Source organism: Pan troglodytes, chromosome 3 (genome assembly GCF_028858775.2).
Source record: "Pan troglodytes isolate AG18354 chromosome 3, NHGRI_mPanTro3-v2.0_pri, whole genome shotgun sequence".
Lineage (NCBI taxonomy): Eukaryota > Metazoa > Chordata > Mammalia > Primates > Hominidae > Pan > Pan troglodytes.
In genome coordinates, this window is record NC_072401.2 from 114795489 (window position 1) to 114809900 (window position 14412).

At 36.2% G+C, this 14412-nt stretch overlaps 1 protein-coding gene across 50 annotated transcripts in view; it reads left to right on the forward strand.

The window, feature by feature from the left end:
• ANK2 (ankyrin 2) overlaps window positions 1-14412 on the forward strand; it is a 684795-nt gene that overhangs the window by 623795 nt on the left and 46588 nt on the right. For 20 of the 50 annotated variants that reach the window (XM_054683338.1, XM_063809780.1, XM_063809785.1 and 17 more), the window contains 4 exons: window positions 8024-8248; window positions 10831-10985; window positions 13325-13536; window positions 14060-14264. In XM_054683338.1, coding sequence (XP_054539313.1) covers window positions 8024-8248; window positions 10831-10985; window positions 13325-13536; window positions 14060-14264 — 797 coding nt within the window. Of the gene's footprint in view, window positions 1-1535; window positions 1572-8023; window positions 8249-9748; window positions 9848-10830; window positions 10986-13324; window positions 13537-14059; window positions 14265-14412 lie in introns of all 50 variants that reach the window. The other 30 variants (XM_063809764.1, XM_054683323.2, XM_063809773.1 and 27 more) reach the window with 3 other exon arrangements.

The window sequence follows — 14412 nt, forward strand, 5'->3', positions numbered from 1 at the left end:
TTTCCAGTGACTAATGTTCATAACTAGAGAACAATAGGTATCAGCGATTAAAAAATCAGTATCAATATTAAAAAATCTGTTCTGCTCAATACACACAGCAAATACCTGGCAAAAGCAAGACCAATATTTGCTGTTTATTTTAAAGTGTTGTCTTCAGATTCACAATGACTCTAATCAAAAGTTATTTCTAGTATCCTAGTCATGATCATAACAACATAATCTTGGGCAAGAATTTTAATTTTACAATTCTTCTTCATTTCACAAGTGCATAAGGAATTAGAAGATGTAAGACACAACTCTTAGCAGTAGCTAGCTTTGTAAGTCTTCTTAAATATTGTTATTAAAGGTCTTTAGTTTTTGTAGTGTTTTAATTACAGTCAAATGCCAACAATTAAATGTCAATTCATTAAAATGTCCTACACAGTCATACATTAACTGGAGGTCTATAAGGTTGTCTTTTAAAGAACTTCTTTTCATAAAAACATGTTGAAGGCAATTTTGTTGTTTACCTAAAATTTCTCCAAAAATAAAGTCTATTTTAAAAATCATCTTGAAGATATTCTTTCAAATAATGGGATATTTGAAATGCAAGGAAGTCAAGGCTCTCACTTGACAATATTAATGTTTATCTAATATGTACGGCAGTTAAGTTAGTTATTCATGTATTTCACAACAGCCTAGGGTTTTTTTTAGATACATGAAGGTAAATTCTTTTCGATGAGGAAAGCTTTTTCATAATAAGTAGCAAAACAAGTGTTTAGTAAGGTTGGATTTCTGGTCCATTAAGCATGTATACTTTTGTATGTCATTAGGGTTGAAAACACAAGAGAATCTTGTGAAAGCTTATGGAGGGTTTTACGGAAGAGCAGACTCATAGGTAGAAGAGGAGTGAAAGGTAGAACTATAATGTGGGATTAGACATTATGACCACTGAGGAAGACAGCAATCTCTAAAGCAGGAAATGAAGTATTGACAAAAGCACCAAGACTTTGTTTGCATAGCTTTTTTTTGCTATACTCTAGTAGGTAATTGATATTACCTACCCTGCTTTATAGTTTATGCTACTGTTTGTTGTTGATCTATACTTTAAATTGTGCCTTTTCTTCTTGCATTTCTTCTGTGATAGCCCAAAAAGTTATTATCATTATTTTTAAAGTATTAAATATATAAAACAAAAACCTTTGCGTCAAAACTGTGTCCATCAAATCAAAGACTTTATGTTTTTCATCATAATAACCCTTGATGTTTCTGTAGCTTCTTGGACACTCAGACTTTGTTAAACGCCCTCACAAGCCAATGTTGACCAAGGTTAAAAACCCATATCCAGTGATTTTATAACATCCCCAGTTCTCTAAACTGGGAGTTGCCACAAAGCCCCCATACCTTGCTCTTCTCGACCTATATCTCATTTGGATTTCCATTTGTTTTCAATGAATAAGGTATTGGTGTATAAATAATAAGTCACTTCTGAGTTCCTTCCTTATATTTCACTTTATCCGTTCCTTCTCTGTGCTAAAGTATCTATTCTGTTGCAGCCGCGCCTCTCCATGTCTTGAACGTGACAACAGCAGGTGAACTACTGCATAATTCTTTCTCCGAACATGTTGCCTATTCCTCTCCCCCTTGCGCCATCTCCTTCTGCATATTCCTTGCCTCAGGATGCTTTAGTGTGAAGATACCTAGCCAAAGAGATAGAAAGATTGATGTTCTCCAAATTGTGGCTATTGCTGAATTCCCCTTTCTCTGTGAGGAAGAGAAAGTGGTATTTTTAATTTCAGTGGAAATAAAGTGGGGCTGTTCCAGACTTACTGTGGACTGCCTGTCTTGGTCATGGGTCTCCACATCTCCAGCTTCTTTTGTGAGAAAAAGTGCTACATAGAGATGAAAAATGTTGTTCCCTACAATTATGCAAATTGGTCAAGCTATTTTAGGGTTTTATTAAAGGTTATGATTTTAAGTGGCACTTAGCAGAGAGTTTTTTGTTGTTCTGGGTTTTATTTTAAATACCATATTCTAGGTGAGGCAAAGGCTGAAAGTGTATTAATAGTGCATTTCCTTGCTAGTACTGCTATAAATGCAACCTTTTCATATTTTAGAAATTGTACTGTAGCATGACTAGTCAGTGTTCTAAAAATACCCATTATTCTGTTATTTATTTAAAGTTATTTTTAAAGGTTCCTATTAGACTGCTAATTATAGTATTTTTATTATACAGCCATCCATTATGGTACTACAAATTATCAGTCTACAAAAAAGACAGTTTTGTATTTTTATTTTTGAAAACTTTTATATACATCCTTATACTTTTTCTCAAATGCACGCTATTGTCTTTCCATACATGAACACAGTGGTTGATAAATAATTGTTTGGTGGTTTTAAAAAATTTGTACCACTTTTTTCAAAGCCATATCCAAGCAATTTTTAAGTTTATAGAATTTGGAGAATTAGGAAGGAATTAAGGGAATTACAGAGGAGAAAGAGCTCATGCTATGGTTTTTCTCACAGTACCTCAGAAATCGGATTTAATCTGAGGCCCTCTTGCTATGTATATGAGGATCACTGAAGCACTCTGATGATTTTTTTTCCTGTTCTTTCAACTAACTCTGAATGCTGCAATTTCCTCCCCATTCCCATCCCATGGTCCTCAAAGAATTAAAAATAAAACTAAAGGAATAGTAACTTTGGGGGTGGAGGATGTAGTCCTCAAATGACTGGATCATGGTTTTCTGCTGCCTCCTCTGAAGCATGTACTGTTTAGCTAATCAAATTGTGTATTTGTAGGCAAGTCATCTGCATAATAATGGTTGCTTTTGCTTTTATTCTTTTTAAATTGTGATAACATTGTATCTCACAATTTAGAAAACTTCAACAAGAGTTTCTACTTTGCATGATTGCTGAATTTCATTTGGAGAGTAAGAGATGCAATTAAAGCTGAGTGTTACATGATATTTTTTGTATGTACAGTCTTAAGTCAATGTTTAGTGCAGTGTGTGTACACATTTTCTGCAAAACAGCTGTTTTAACCATAAAGCAAAAATGATATATATTTCCTGAAGTAATAGCAGTTTATTTTCCAATTAAGAATTCTTTCAGAGCATCTGAAATGAAAGGTTTAAGTAGATTTCCTAACCTAGTTAACAGTAAACTGTGCATATAATTTTAATACTGGAAGGCAACTTAGAGTCTATTTAGTATAAGTCTCCCATTTTATGGATAAGAAAACTGAAATCTAAAGATGTCAAGTGACTTACCTGAGGTTACAACATTAATTCAAGATAGAGATATAACTAGACCCAGGGAAGAGCATGGTACTTGCTGCATTCTCCTGTGCTGTGTGATAATAGTATTTTTATATCTTATTTAAGTAAACTTCATAAACTAATAAAAACTTCATCATCATATTAAACTACTTAGCATAGTTCCAGGTTCATTGTAGGTACTCAATAAAGGTTAGTTTCTCCATTTATTTTTCAAGTGGTATATTGTATTGTGTTTAAGATATTTAAAATATGTAAAATCCCGTAAGTGTAGAGAACGGAAAATGATGGGAACAAGCATTTATTGAATTCCGTATGCTTTACCCACACAAGATTTCTCACTGTAACCTTAAGTGGTAACAGGATTATTTCTCATTGCCAGGTGAGGCTTCAATCTTAAAGATCATAGATGACAGGCAGAGCCATCAATCCATATTACCGCCTCCTCTAAACATATTTAATTATATGTTTTTACTTAAGTTATTTTCATCTCCAAATGTTTATGGGGATTATCTTGTCCCATTTTTAATCTCCTGCAAACATGAGAAAAATCATATTGATTCAGTCAACTCCAGTATGTGAACGACTCATCTCGCGACTCACACCTTCTAACCTTTCTCATTTCCCTGTGGTACATAAAAGTACGTTTGCTTACAATTTGTTTTATGCTTATTTGCAGTTGTTTTTTACGTGGTAGAATACCTGTCTCCTAACTCTACTACCTGTCCAAATAGTGGCACTTTTGGGTATTCTGATATTTTTAATGAAAATGCTCAGATGCTTACCCAATTTTATATTATCAACTGTTGGGATTCACTGATAAGCATACCTATTGTCAATAGACTTTTCATCAGCACCTAGCTATAAACTTGAGTTATTTTTCCTATTCCTTCTTATTTAAAGAAAAGACTTCTTTTATTATGCAATTCTGTAAATTCAGCATTTTTATCAGTTGTTTGGCAATTCCATTATTTGAGTCTAATTTGTTTAGAGTATTTTCTTGCTAGATTTTATAAACAGTTTTACTCATTTTGACTATTAATATTTAGCTTTTTTATATCTTCCAATATTTTTATTTCTTTCTTGACATCTTTCTGTTTTACTTTCTTCTCTCTCTTCTCTTTCTCTTCTAAAGAAAATTTCCTCACTACAACTTGGTGGGTTTTTTTGGTTTGTGTTTCTTCCTTTAGTTACTTGATAAAAACATGAAGGCTTGTTTTCTTTAAAAATTTAATTTAGGCCAGGCACAGTGGCTCATACCTGTAATCCCAGCACTTTGGAACTCCAAGGCAGGAGGATTGCTTGAGCCTAGGAGTTCAAAACCAGCCTGAGCAACATAGGGAGACCCCATCTCTGAAAACAATCAAACAAACGTTAGCCAGGTGCAATGATGCTGCCTGTATTCCCAGCTACTTGGGAGGCTAACATGGGAGGATCGCTTGAGCCCCGAAGGTCAAGGTTACGGTGTGCTATGATAGCACCACTACACTCCAGCCTGGGTAATAGAGTAAGACCCTCTCTCAAGGAAAAAAAAAATTGTTTTTTCTCTGAATTATGCATACTGGCACCTGAATTTTTCCAATTTGCTTTGGATTTTTGTGCAATACTTAAATATTACTTTCCAGGTTTACAATGACACAGAGATACTTATAGGTAAATTTATCTGCTTGCAGCTTCAGGCTTTAAAGTGCTATTATTTTGATTTTCCCATCTTTGGTCTTTCTTCATATAATTTTAACTTCTATTAAAATGGTTTATTTTGTTAAATTCAAACTTCTGGTTTTTGCTTACTCTCATTTTCTACTAGTCCTCTATCAAAGGAAATCAATTTATTAGGTCTCTCTCTATATATTAGAGCAGGAATAAGCCTGTAGGAGAATATTTAACATTCAGGATAGTCGTTCCCAACTGCTTTCCTACATCTGAATATAGTGATTCGAATGAATTCTGACTGCTCTGATTGTCCAGAGACTAAAGAATTAAATTTCCTCCTATGTTAGCCTTAGACATAAATATATACAGCTCCTCACGTCTTGCCCTTTTCACTAAGCTGTACATTCGCTTATTCAACAGTTATTTATTCACTGCCTGCTAAGTGCTCCATCCACACTGTGCCAGGCTCTAGAGGACACAGGAAGAAATATGGAGAACATGTTCACTGTTATTATGGCACTTTTATGGCTCCTATGTGTGGACTTAGTCATTTCTCAGTGACCAGGAAAGTAAGCAGTTCCAAGTAATGACGAAACCATCATGTGACATCTGGGGCTTACACCATGAACTTTGTGGCAGCAGCTGCTAAGTCTTTACTTTCTGTATCCTCAGTTCTTAGCAGGGCACTTGACACTTAATAGGAGGGTAACAAATGTTGCATTGAAAGGAGCATAGAAACGGAACTATAGAGCAAGTGAGAACAAAAAGAGAGTTTCAAGAGACACAGTCAGTGACACAATCAGGGCAAGCAATCTAACCTGTAGTTACTTAAACATTGTTACAGTCAGGAACTTAGCTACTTCAATTCACTCTTTAGAGAATGGGCCACCAGAAGATACTCTACATGTTCTTCTATCGAGGCTCCATGTTATATAGGCCATAAGCCATCACTGGAATAAATGTAGTGGAGAGGTTATAGCACACAGCATGAGCGTGGAAACTTACTAAATGCCTTCAAAGGTATAAATAGTACTGAGGATTGATAACATTAAGCAGATGTATTATAATAATTCCTTACTAGTTTGAGTTCCTGTCTGTGCACCGATGGAGGCAGCAACCAAAAGATGAAAAAAAAAAACAAAGGAAATATTAATCTTAATTATCAGTGAGTCAAAAATATTGCAATGAATTTGGAAGTAGCACTAGTTGAAACTTGTCACTTTTTGCTACTTTTTTACAAAAACCAACCTAAGTATCCTACTCAAATAAGAACAATAAAATGGAAAGGAAAACTTTACATCTGTCTAGAAGTGTTACCAGTATTTTCATTCTTTTGAGCAACAAATAGTTCATTTAAAAGTCAAATAAAAAAAGAAAATTTTAAAGAATTCATACTGGAAGACTAGTAATAAGAAAAGTGGCAAATATTTTCTCATTATGTTTTGGTAAAGACCAGAAACATCAACACTTCGGTACTGAACTGTTGATTGTACTTCCCAGTTTTTACTCCTTCCTGAAAACTTTAAGCGGGCTAGGTATGAATGGAAGGTCTAGCCTGGCCCCTGCATGTGGGAAGGCCTGTGCTGCCTCTTGTGGTCTCATCCTGCATGACGTGCTTCAGACAGGCACTCTGGGCTCCTTCGCACCCATTTTTATTACTAGCAACAGGATTTCTGTTTAATAGCATGTTTAATGAGTTCTGTGTTCCGCTTTGAAGAAGATGCTAAGATATTTTTCTTCATTTATCTAAAAATAACATAAATGTTTTGTGTTTATATCCCATAACTTACTTTGATAAAATACCTTTCAAATGTTTTAAATGTCATGGAGGCAATATCCAGGTGGGACAAATCCAGTTGGTTCTGTGCTGAGCAGATTATAAGCAGAGACATGATACACCTGTATGTTGCTTTCCTCTTCCCATTTTGGTGTAAAGATCTTGCAAATGCAATGAAAATTTGAAAAGACACCAATGTAATTTGTGAAAGAGAGTACACACAGTTTGTATGTCTTTGTATACGTATACACAACACTTAGATTGCTGTGTTGTTTAATTTTTGCTCCTCGACACAGTCAGTGCCTGGGAGACTTTAATGAGTGTTAATACCAACCAAATGACAAGCATTCAGATTAACCTGGATCAGGATCTGCTAAGACCATCCCAAAGGAAACAACTTCAAAGTTAAGACAAACCCGTTCTCTTGGTACACTTAAAGAAACCAAGTCATCTTGGATTATAGTTCTCCTTTTTCATAAACAATTAGCCTAGAAGAAAAGGAGAAAAATTAATAGGGATGCTGTTAACATTTCTAAATTATTAGCTATAATTTTTTTACATTCAATTTATTACAATTTGAGAAAAATCATGATACAGATGATACAGATATCCTCCAGCAGCATGGGCCCAGGGTTTCCCACTCCTGAAATTTCACTTCAAAAATGGTGTATGGGGGGGCCTACTTGTTCCCTATCCACCTGCTGTTTGTTTCAATTAGAATGGTATGGCAGAGAGATTCCTACTCAATAAATAAAAAAGTACATTTTAACCAGCAAATTAGTTCAATTCACAAGATTTAATTATTTTGCGTTTCTCCTCCTTTAGAATATAATCAGTTAAAAATCTACATCCTGGGTAAGATGATGTTGGAACAGGATGCAGAAAAACTGCAATTTGGTCTTTCCTCTCTGCTTTGTCCTTGTATTATTTCAACATGTAGATTTTTTAGGATGTACACATAAGGAAGCAGAAGTCTTTCCATTTATAACAAAAGGACACTTGTCCATTGTTCTTTATGTAATTTCATTCCATTTTCCTTCAAAATCAATTAGGCTCATTTTTAATTTACAGTTTATATTGAACATCACCATTGTCAGCAAAAATTAGAATTCTTCTTTACAGATTAAAATAATATAAAAATTAGAACAACAACAAAACAGAATTAAAGGCATTGGTATAAAGTAAAATAACTTTTAAAAACAAGCATTTTACCACCATGCGTTTAAATAAAAAAGAGAGATTTTGAGACAAAGCATTATGAAAAACAACTTGACAAAGCTTGTTCATCTGCCCCCAATATTTCAAAACATATCTAATCTTCTATTTTAATTTTTAGTTTCCTGGTTAGTTTTATGGTGGATGCCCGAGGTGGTGCTATGCGAGGATGCAGACACAATGGGCTCCGAATCATTATTCCACCTCGGAAATGTACTGCTCCAACGCGAGTCACCTGCCGACTGGTCAAGCGCCACAGACTGGCAACAATGCCTCCAATGGTGGAAGGAGAAGGCCTGGCCAGTCGCCTGATCGAAGTTGGACCTTCTGGTGCTCAGTTCCTTGGGTAAGGGTTTCTGATAAACCTCCCACTTAGTCACCGATGAGCTTGTGTCCTCTACATGAAATCACTAGGATGGAATGGAAAAAGGTACGTCAAACCACTTTGAAAGAGGGTCAGCACCAATGAAATTTTTTAAATTGGAAGTAGCACCTCAATGCTTGACTCCACTTACACGCCTCTTATTTTAAGGCATTAATGAGTTAAACATTCAGGTTGAATACCACTTGTTCTTTTTGGATGTTAATAATAGCTGCCAGACCCCCAATGTGAATAACTAATATTTTAGCCGATGGTAGGTATTATTTTCTCATCTGAGAATTAAGTGGTAAAGTCACAAAGAAAAAATTCTGCTCTGTTCCAAACATAAATGTAAATTCTCATATAGTTATGAAACAGAATCATTATCTTTACTTTGGAAAGCAATGTTGCCTGTACAGAATACCTACAAATTTAATCAATGTGATTTTTTTTTTCAGCTATCAAAATTGCTACCTTGAGCCTTATCATTACATTGGCTATTTATTCACAGTTTATATTAAGACAAATACATCAAGACTAGCTTCCACCATGCTCGTTTTGGCAATTTTGAGCAGAATTTAGCATTTCTTCTTTCTTCTGTTTGTTTGTACGGCTGCTGTTATATTAAGTGGCATTTCATTGTGCCAAGAAATGAATAGCTACAGCTGAAATTAACAAAAGGATGAAGTTTTGGAGGGGGACAAGTTTCAAAATATTTTGAAACAAATCAATTGTATTTAAGTCTTGGTGCTTGAAATACTGGGAGAAAATCCTAATAATCGTGAACTCTTTTACTTTGCCGATGTCATATTGGGAAGAGGATTTCTTGCTTTAGAACTCAGGAAATGTTCTAAAGCTTTGTAATTTGGACCAAACTATTAGCATTGCTCCAAATTATGTTCACACCTGAAAAGGGGTGTGTTTATATTTCCCAATTATAGCAACCACCTCTCATGTCCTCCAATCAGACAGACCAGAGCTTTACAAGGAGCCTGTGAAGTTCTGGGTTGCATCAGAAAATGCCATTATGTTTGGAGTAATTCCCCAATGATTCTTTTCATATTCTGTGTCAGACCCTGTTCCCCTCATGCTCAGATAGTTTAGGCTTTTTAATAATCTTCAGATCTGTTGGGGAATATGCATGAAAACATCTGGCCTCTGTACAGGGCAGAGTTTTCATTATATTCCCAACAGCTTGTCTTTCTTGTGGAGCATTTTTTCCCCCTTTTTGGCTAGTGCCCTGGCGGTGAACATAATTAGGGACAGACCGGACAGCTAAGTGCTCTCCTTGCACAGACGCGCCTCCATTGTACACTCTGGGTCTCGGTTCCTTGCTCTTTGTGACCAATGGAGGGGGCAGAACCAAACGCAGTGTGAAACCAAAGTTCACCCTGTGGATCAGCTGGCGACGCTGGGGTTCTGTGGAAGACAATACCTGAAGCTTACCTATGTTCTTTCTTTCACTGCTGCTTTGGATGTACTCAGTAAACTTCACCTGCCAACGGCTCCTCCCCCACTTAATGAGGGAGAAAGTTTGGTCAGCCGCATTCTTCAGCTGGGGCCTCCTGGAACCAAATTCCTTGGGTAGGAGTGACTTAAAACAAATTGATGGCTGCTGGCCCCCCATTCTTCTCCTTCTTCTGCAATATGATTTCTCTTTTTTGTCATTGTGCCCATGACATGTCCCTCTCTATGATTTAAATTCTGTATAACCTATCTTTAGTGGACCATTTCTGACCCTTGTGGTATGTGACTTTTATTTTTGAGTGATGTTTTTATATCTTTCCCCTTAAAGTGCTGTGACCTTCATTTTCGTTTAAGCATGAGATCTGCCTAGTTGTACTATGTGCTAGTTATGATGTTGTTATGATGAATTTGGAGTCTGTATCAAAGCAACCTGGACCCAAAAATCAAAACCCTCTATATATTTTGAGAACGAATGTGACCTAAAAATAATAGGGCAGTGCATGTTCCGGATCCTGAATATAATAGGCATTGGACACAATTGGGCTGTCTGCTGAGGGGCTCAATTAGGGCCACACTGTGTACACATGCCTATTGTTTCCTTGAATGAAGAAAATATAAGCAAAAACCACGAGTGCATGGCTCTTTAGTTCACAAGTAGCCAACTTTCTGACGTCTCCTCATTTACGACACATCAAATTATGCAATGTGTGAGCCATTTTCCTCTTAAACCATTTCGTCATTTTGCACCTTGTCGAAAATGTTTTAGGAGATTGGCAGACATCATAGATATGCATGTACATTTCTTTTGGTTAAATGTGTTCTACTTACATTTATCAAAGGAGAAGTTCCAGAATGCCACATGCACTCACAGGGAAACATTATTTGGCTTAAGGTAGCAGCATGTACCTGAGGATTGGTGCCCCTGAGGTGGAGTGCTACTGTGTGACCATCTGCTAGCCAGTGGGCTCCAGGGGATGGCCCACTATGTCCCTGTCCCCAGCAAAAGAAGAATTCCAGGTCACTTTGCAACAGAGTCGAGGTGCTTGTCTTGCTGTTAGTTAGCTCCTGTCCACACTGAATGTTCTGCATTGCTATGTCAGGCCTGTGATCGTGGAGATCCCTCACTTTGCGGCCCTTCGAGGAAAGGAAAGGGAACTGGTGGTCCTGCGCAGTGAGAATGGGGACAGCTGGAAAGAGCATTTCTGTGACTACACTGAAGATGAATTGAATGAAATTCTTAACGGCATGGATGAAGGTACTTTCAGATGAAGCGTTTTAAAAGAAATCTAAACTGGAAGCATGAAAATGATTCATTTCTTTCTTATGACCTAGGGGTGTGTGTATATGTGTGTGTGTGTATGTGTGTGTGTGTGTGTGTATGTGTGTGTGTGTCCCTTGTGGTATTTTACTACAGCAGGTAATCTGCTTTGCTCCTGTAGTGATGAGTTGGAATGCACAATACTTTTGCTTAATCTTACTCCTGTTACATTCAGGAAAATAAAAGCCTTTAAGATATCAAACATCTCATTAAAGAGATGCAGCATGCTTCCATTTTTAGTGTAAACTTTTTTGAGCCGAAAATGAGATAGGATAGATATTGTTGCTTCATAACGAAATGAACTGATACTGGATAATAAATCCATGATTTAAAAAAATGCCTAACTTGAAACATTAGATATTTAAGATACTGATAAAAAGTGTTAAGCTATTGTGTTGGAAAACTTACATCTACCCATAACTAGTAAGTTACAGAATACTATAATTTTTAAACTATTATTAAGGGGGTAGGAAAATTAAGTTCATTCAATTTCCTACCTATAATTCAAACAGGGAGTTAGCCAGGGTTGAATTGCATACACATACATACACATCTAGTTTAAGAACTTAGTTTTCCATTAGAACTTCAATTGCTGGAAATCTCAACTCTGTCTTGGACTGGACAAGGTTGTAATATCTCAGTATGAAAAGAGGAAAGCGGCTCTTCCTCAGGTCTCCATAGTTTCCACAGAGAAAAGGTCCTAGTCCTAATAGTAGAATTCACATTCAACTTTAAGTAACTACACAAATAGGGCAAGTTCTTTGCCTGCATGCCAGGAACATACCAAGTTTTGTATACAGCTAGACACTCAAGAGCAAGTATAGCTGTTTATCAAGTTCTTGAGTCTTCTGGCACTAGTTTCAGATATGGCTTATGGATAGGAAAGAGTAGCCTGACCATCGCTTCTTTACCATTTCTTTCTACATCCTACCAAGGTTTGAATAAGAATAGAGGCCAGGCTTATCTTATCCAAGGGGTGGATGGAGGAAGAAATTATGCCCTCTAGATATGTTAAGTCAATATCTTCTAAGCAAAGAAAAAATCAGCGTTTTTATTAATAAAAATTGTTCCCTACAATATTTAGCTGCTTCTACTTCTTGGAACCGTTCCTTTTGCTGACATTTAGGTTTAGGGTATTTTCCTCTGAGATATTTACCATCAATAACACTGCCAGTGAGCATTGGTATCTTGCCCTTGGATGGGGACCCACTCTTTAACTTTATTTATTTAAAAATGAGCTTTTTACATGAGTATTAATAGAAAGCTAATAGATTATTTAATCTATTAATAGAAAGTTAAAGATTTGTGTATGTCTGGAAATTTTAAAAATAAATATAGGCTAGTATTTGCCAGTGCATCAGTCTTCAATCATGTGGAATCAGATCCTGGGACTTTTTACTTTTACTATCTAGCTATGCCCAATAATCAAGAAAAACATAGTTGCTGTTCCTGCCTCTATAATGAATTGTAAATGATTTCTAAAAATGAACAACCTTCCATCACCTCTTAAAATTCAGTGATCCATGTAGTGCACATTTTCTAAATTTAAACTAGTTTGATTTTTTTGGTATTGCCCTGAATATCTACACTAATGCAATTTATAAAGAACCCATGATCCCATCCTCTTGATGTTAAATGTTATTTTTGGAAATTTAATGGCATCAGGGGAATATTGAAACCCTGAATTCCTAATCACTGATTTTTTAATATCCACAGTGAGTATCTCAGACACAACCCTTCCACTGGAGTAAACTCATAAACATGAATCTTACTCTTCCAAGATAGATTTTATTCCTGCATTGTTCCCCTGAAAACCCAAAGGGCTATGTTACTTCTTAAAACCACAATAACTTGGATTTGAGCTAACTTTGAAATTTGCAAAGAAAAGGAGCCCAGAAACAACTTCCTTTCCATCACATGAACCAGGAATAGAACACGTTCATCTCATTCCATATTTGCCCTGATGCCTCTCATTTCAAAGGTGGCCCTGCAATGCTGTACCTAGAACTAAATGTTTATCTTTCTCAGTGACCTGGAAAGTCACTGAGAAGAAAGGAAGCATGCAAGCTAAATGCTGACAGATCTTGAAATATTGCAATTTTTTGTTTTCTGGTGTTGTTAGGATAGCCTTGCTTTTTAAAATTGTCCTGTTGTTTCAAAAAAATGTGTTTTGCTGGCACTTCTGTTCATTATTAACCAAGCGAATGAGTTGGCTAGAATGCTGTTAGAAGGAAATCTTTGCTATGTGAATGAAGGTGGGTCATTTCTTGTCTTAGTACTGGATAGCCCAGAAGACCTAGAAAAGAAACGAATCTGCCGCATCATCACCCGAGACTTCCCACAGTACTTTGCAGTGGTGTCTCGTATCAAACAGGACAGCAATCTGATTGGCCCAGAAGGAGGTGTGCTGAGCAGCACAGTGGTGCCCCAGGTGCAGGCCGTCTTCCCAGAGGGGGCACTCACCAAGCGGATCCGCGTAGGCCTGCAGGTATGCCCATGTTAGATGCAAATGATCCTAACAGGATTGTATTCTAATGATTAAAAATTAGCTTTGTCAAGAACTGTTACCTTTGTTTTATAATCACACCAAAAAGGAAGGTAGCATTAATGGTAGAGCTAAAGTCAAAATCCATATTTATTGGTTACTAATCTATTTAAAAATTCAACTTATATTTGGACAATTAACCAAAATTAATCTCCAGCTACAAATGTTTTCTTCTTGTAAAAAAAAAAAAAAAAAGAAATTAGCTTTTAAATGAGAAATAAATTGTTAAAGAATCAGATTATTCCTAGTAAGCAAGAGCTGCCATCAGAGATCGTGGATCTTACAAAATTTTATGAGTGCTTAGTAATAATACTGAACTTATGATTGCCATATTTGAAGCCCACCAAACTTATTTGTAAGATAAAAAAATACTTCGGGGAAGAAATTTGAAATTAAATATAATGATTCATTCTTTATTTTAAAATATATACACAAATATATATGTGTGTGTTTTTACTTTGAAAAGGCTCAACCTATGCACAGTGAGCTGGTTAAGAAGATCCTAGGCAACAAAGCTACCTTCAGCCCTATAGTCACTTTGGAACCTAGAAGAAGAAAATTCCACAAACCAATTACCATGACCATTCCTGTCCCCAAAGCTTCAAGTGATGTCATGTTGAATGGTTTTGGGGGAGATGCACCAACCTTAAGATTACTATGCAGCATAACAGGTGAGTCACATATGACTATGTTCGTAGAGAGTTCTGAAAAAAGAAACTTAGATCATTGTAAATATTAAATTACCTTTGTCATAAGATGTCTGCAGGGTCATATGCAGGGAATTAATATTCAGGGAATACATTTTAATTAACTAGGGAA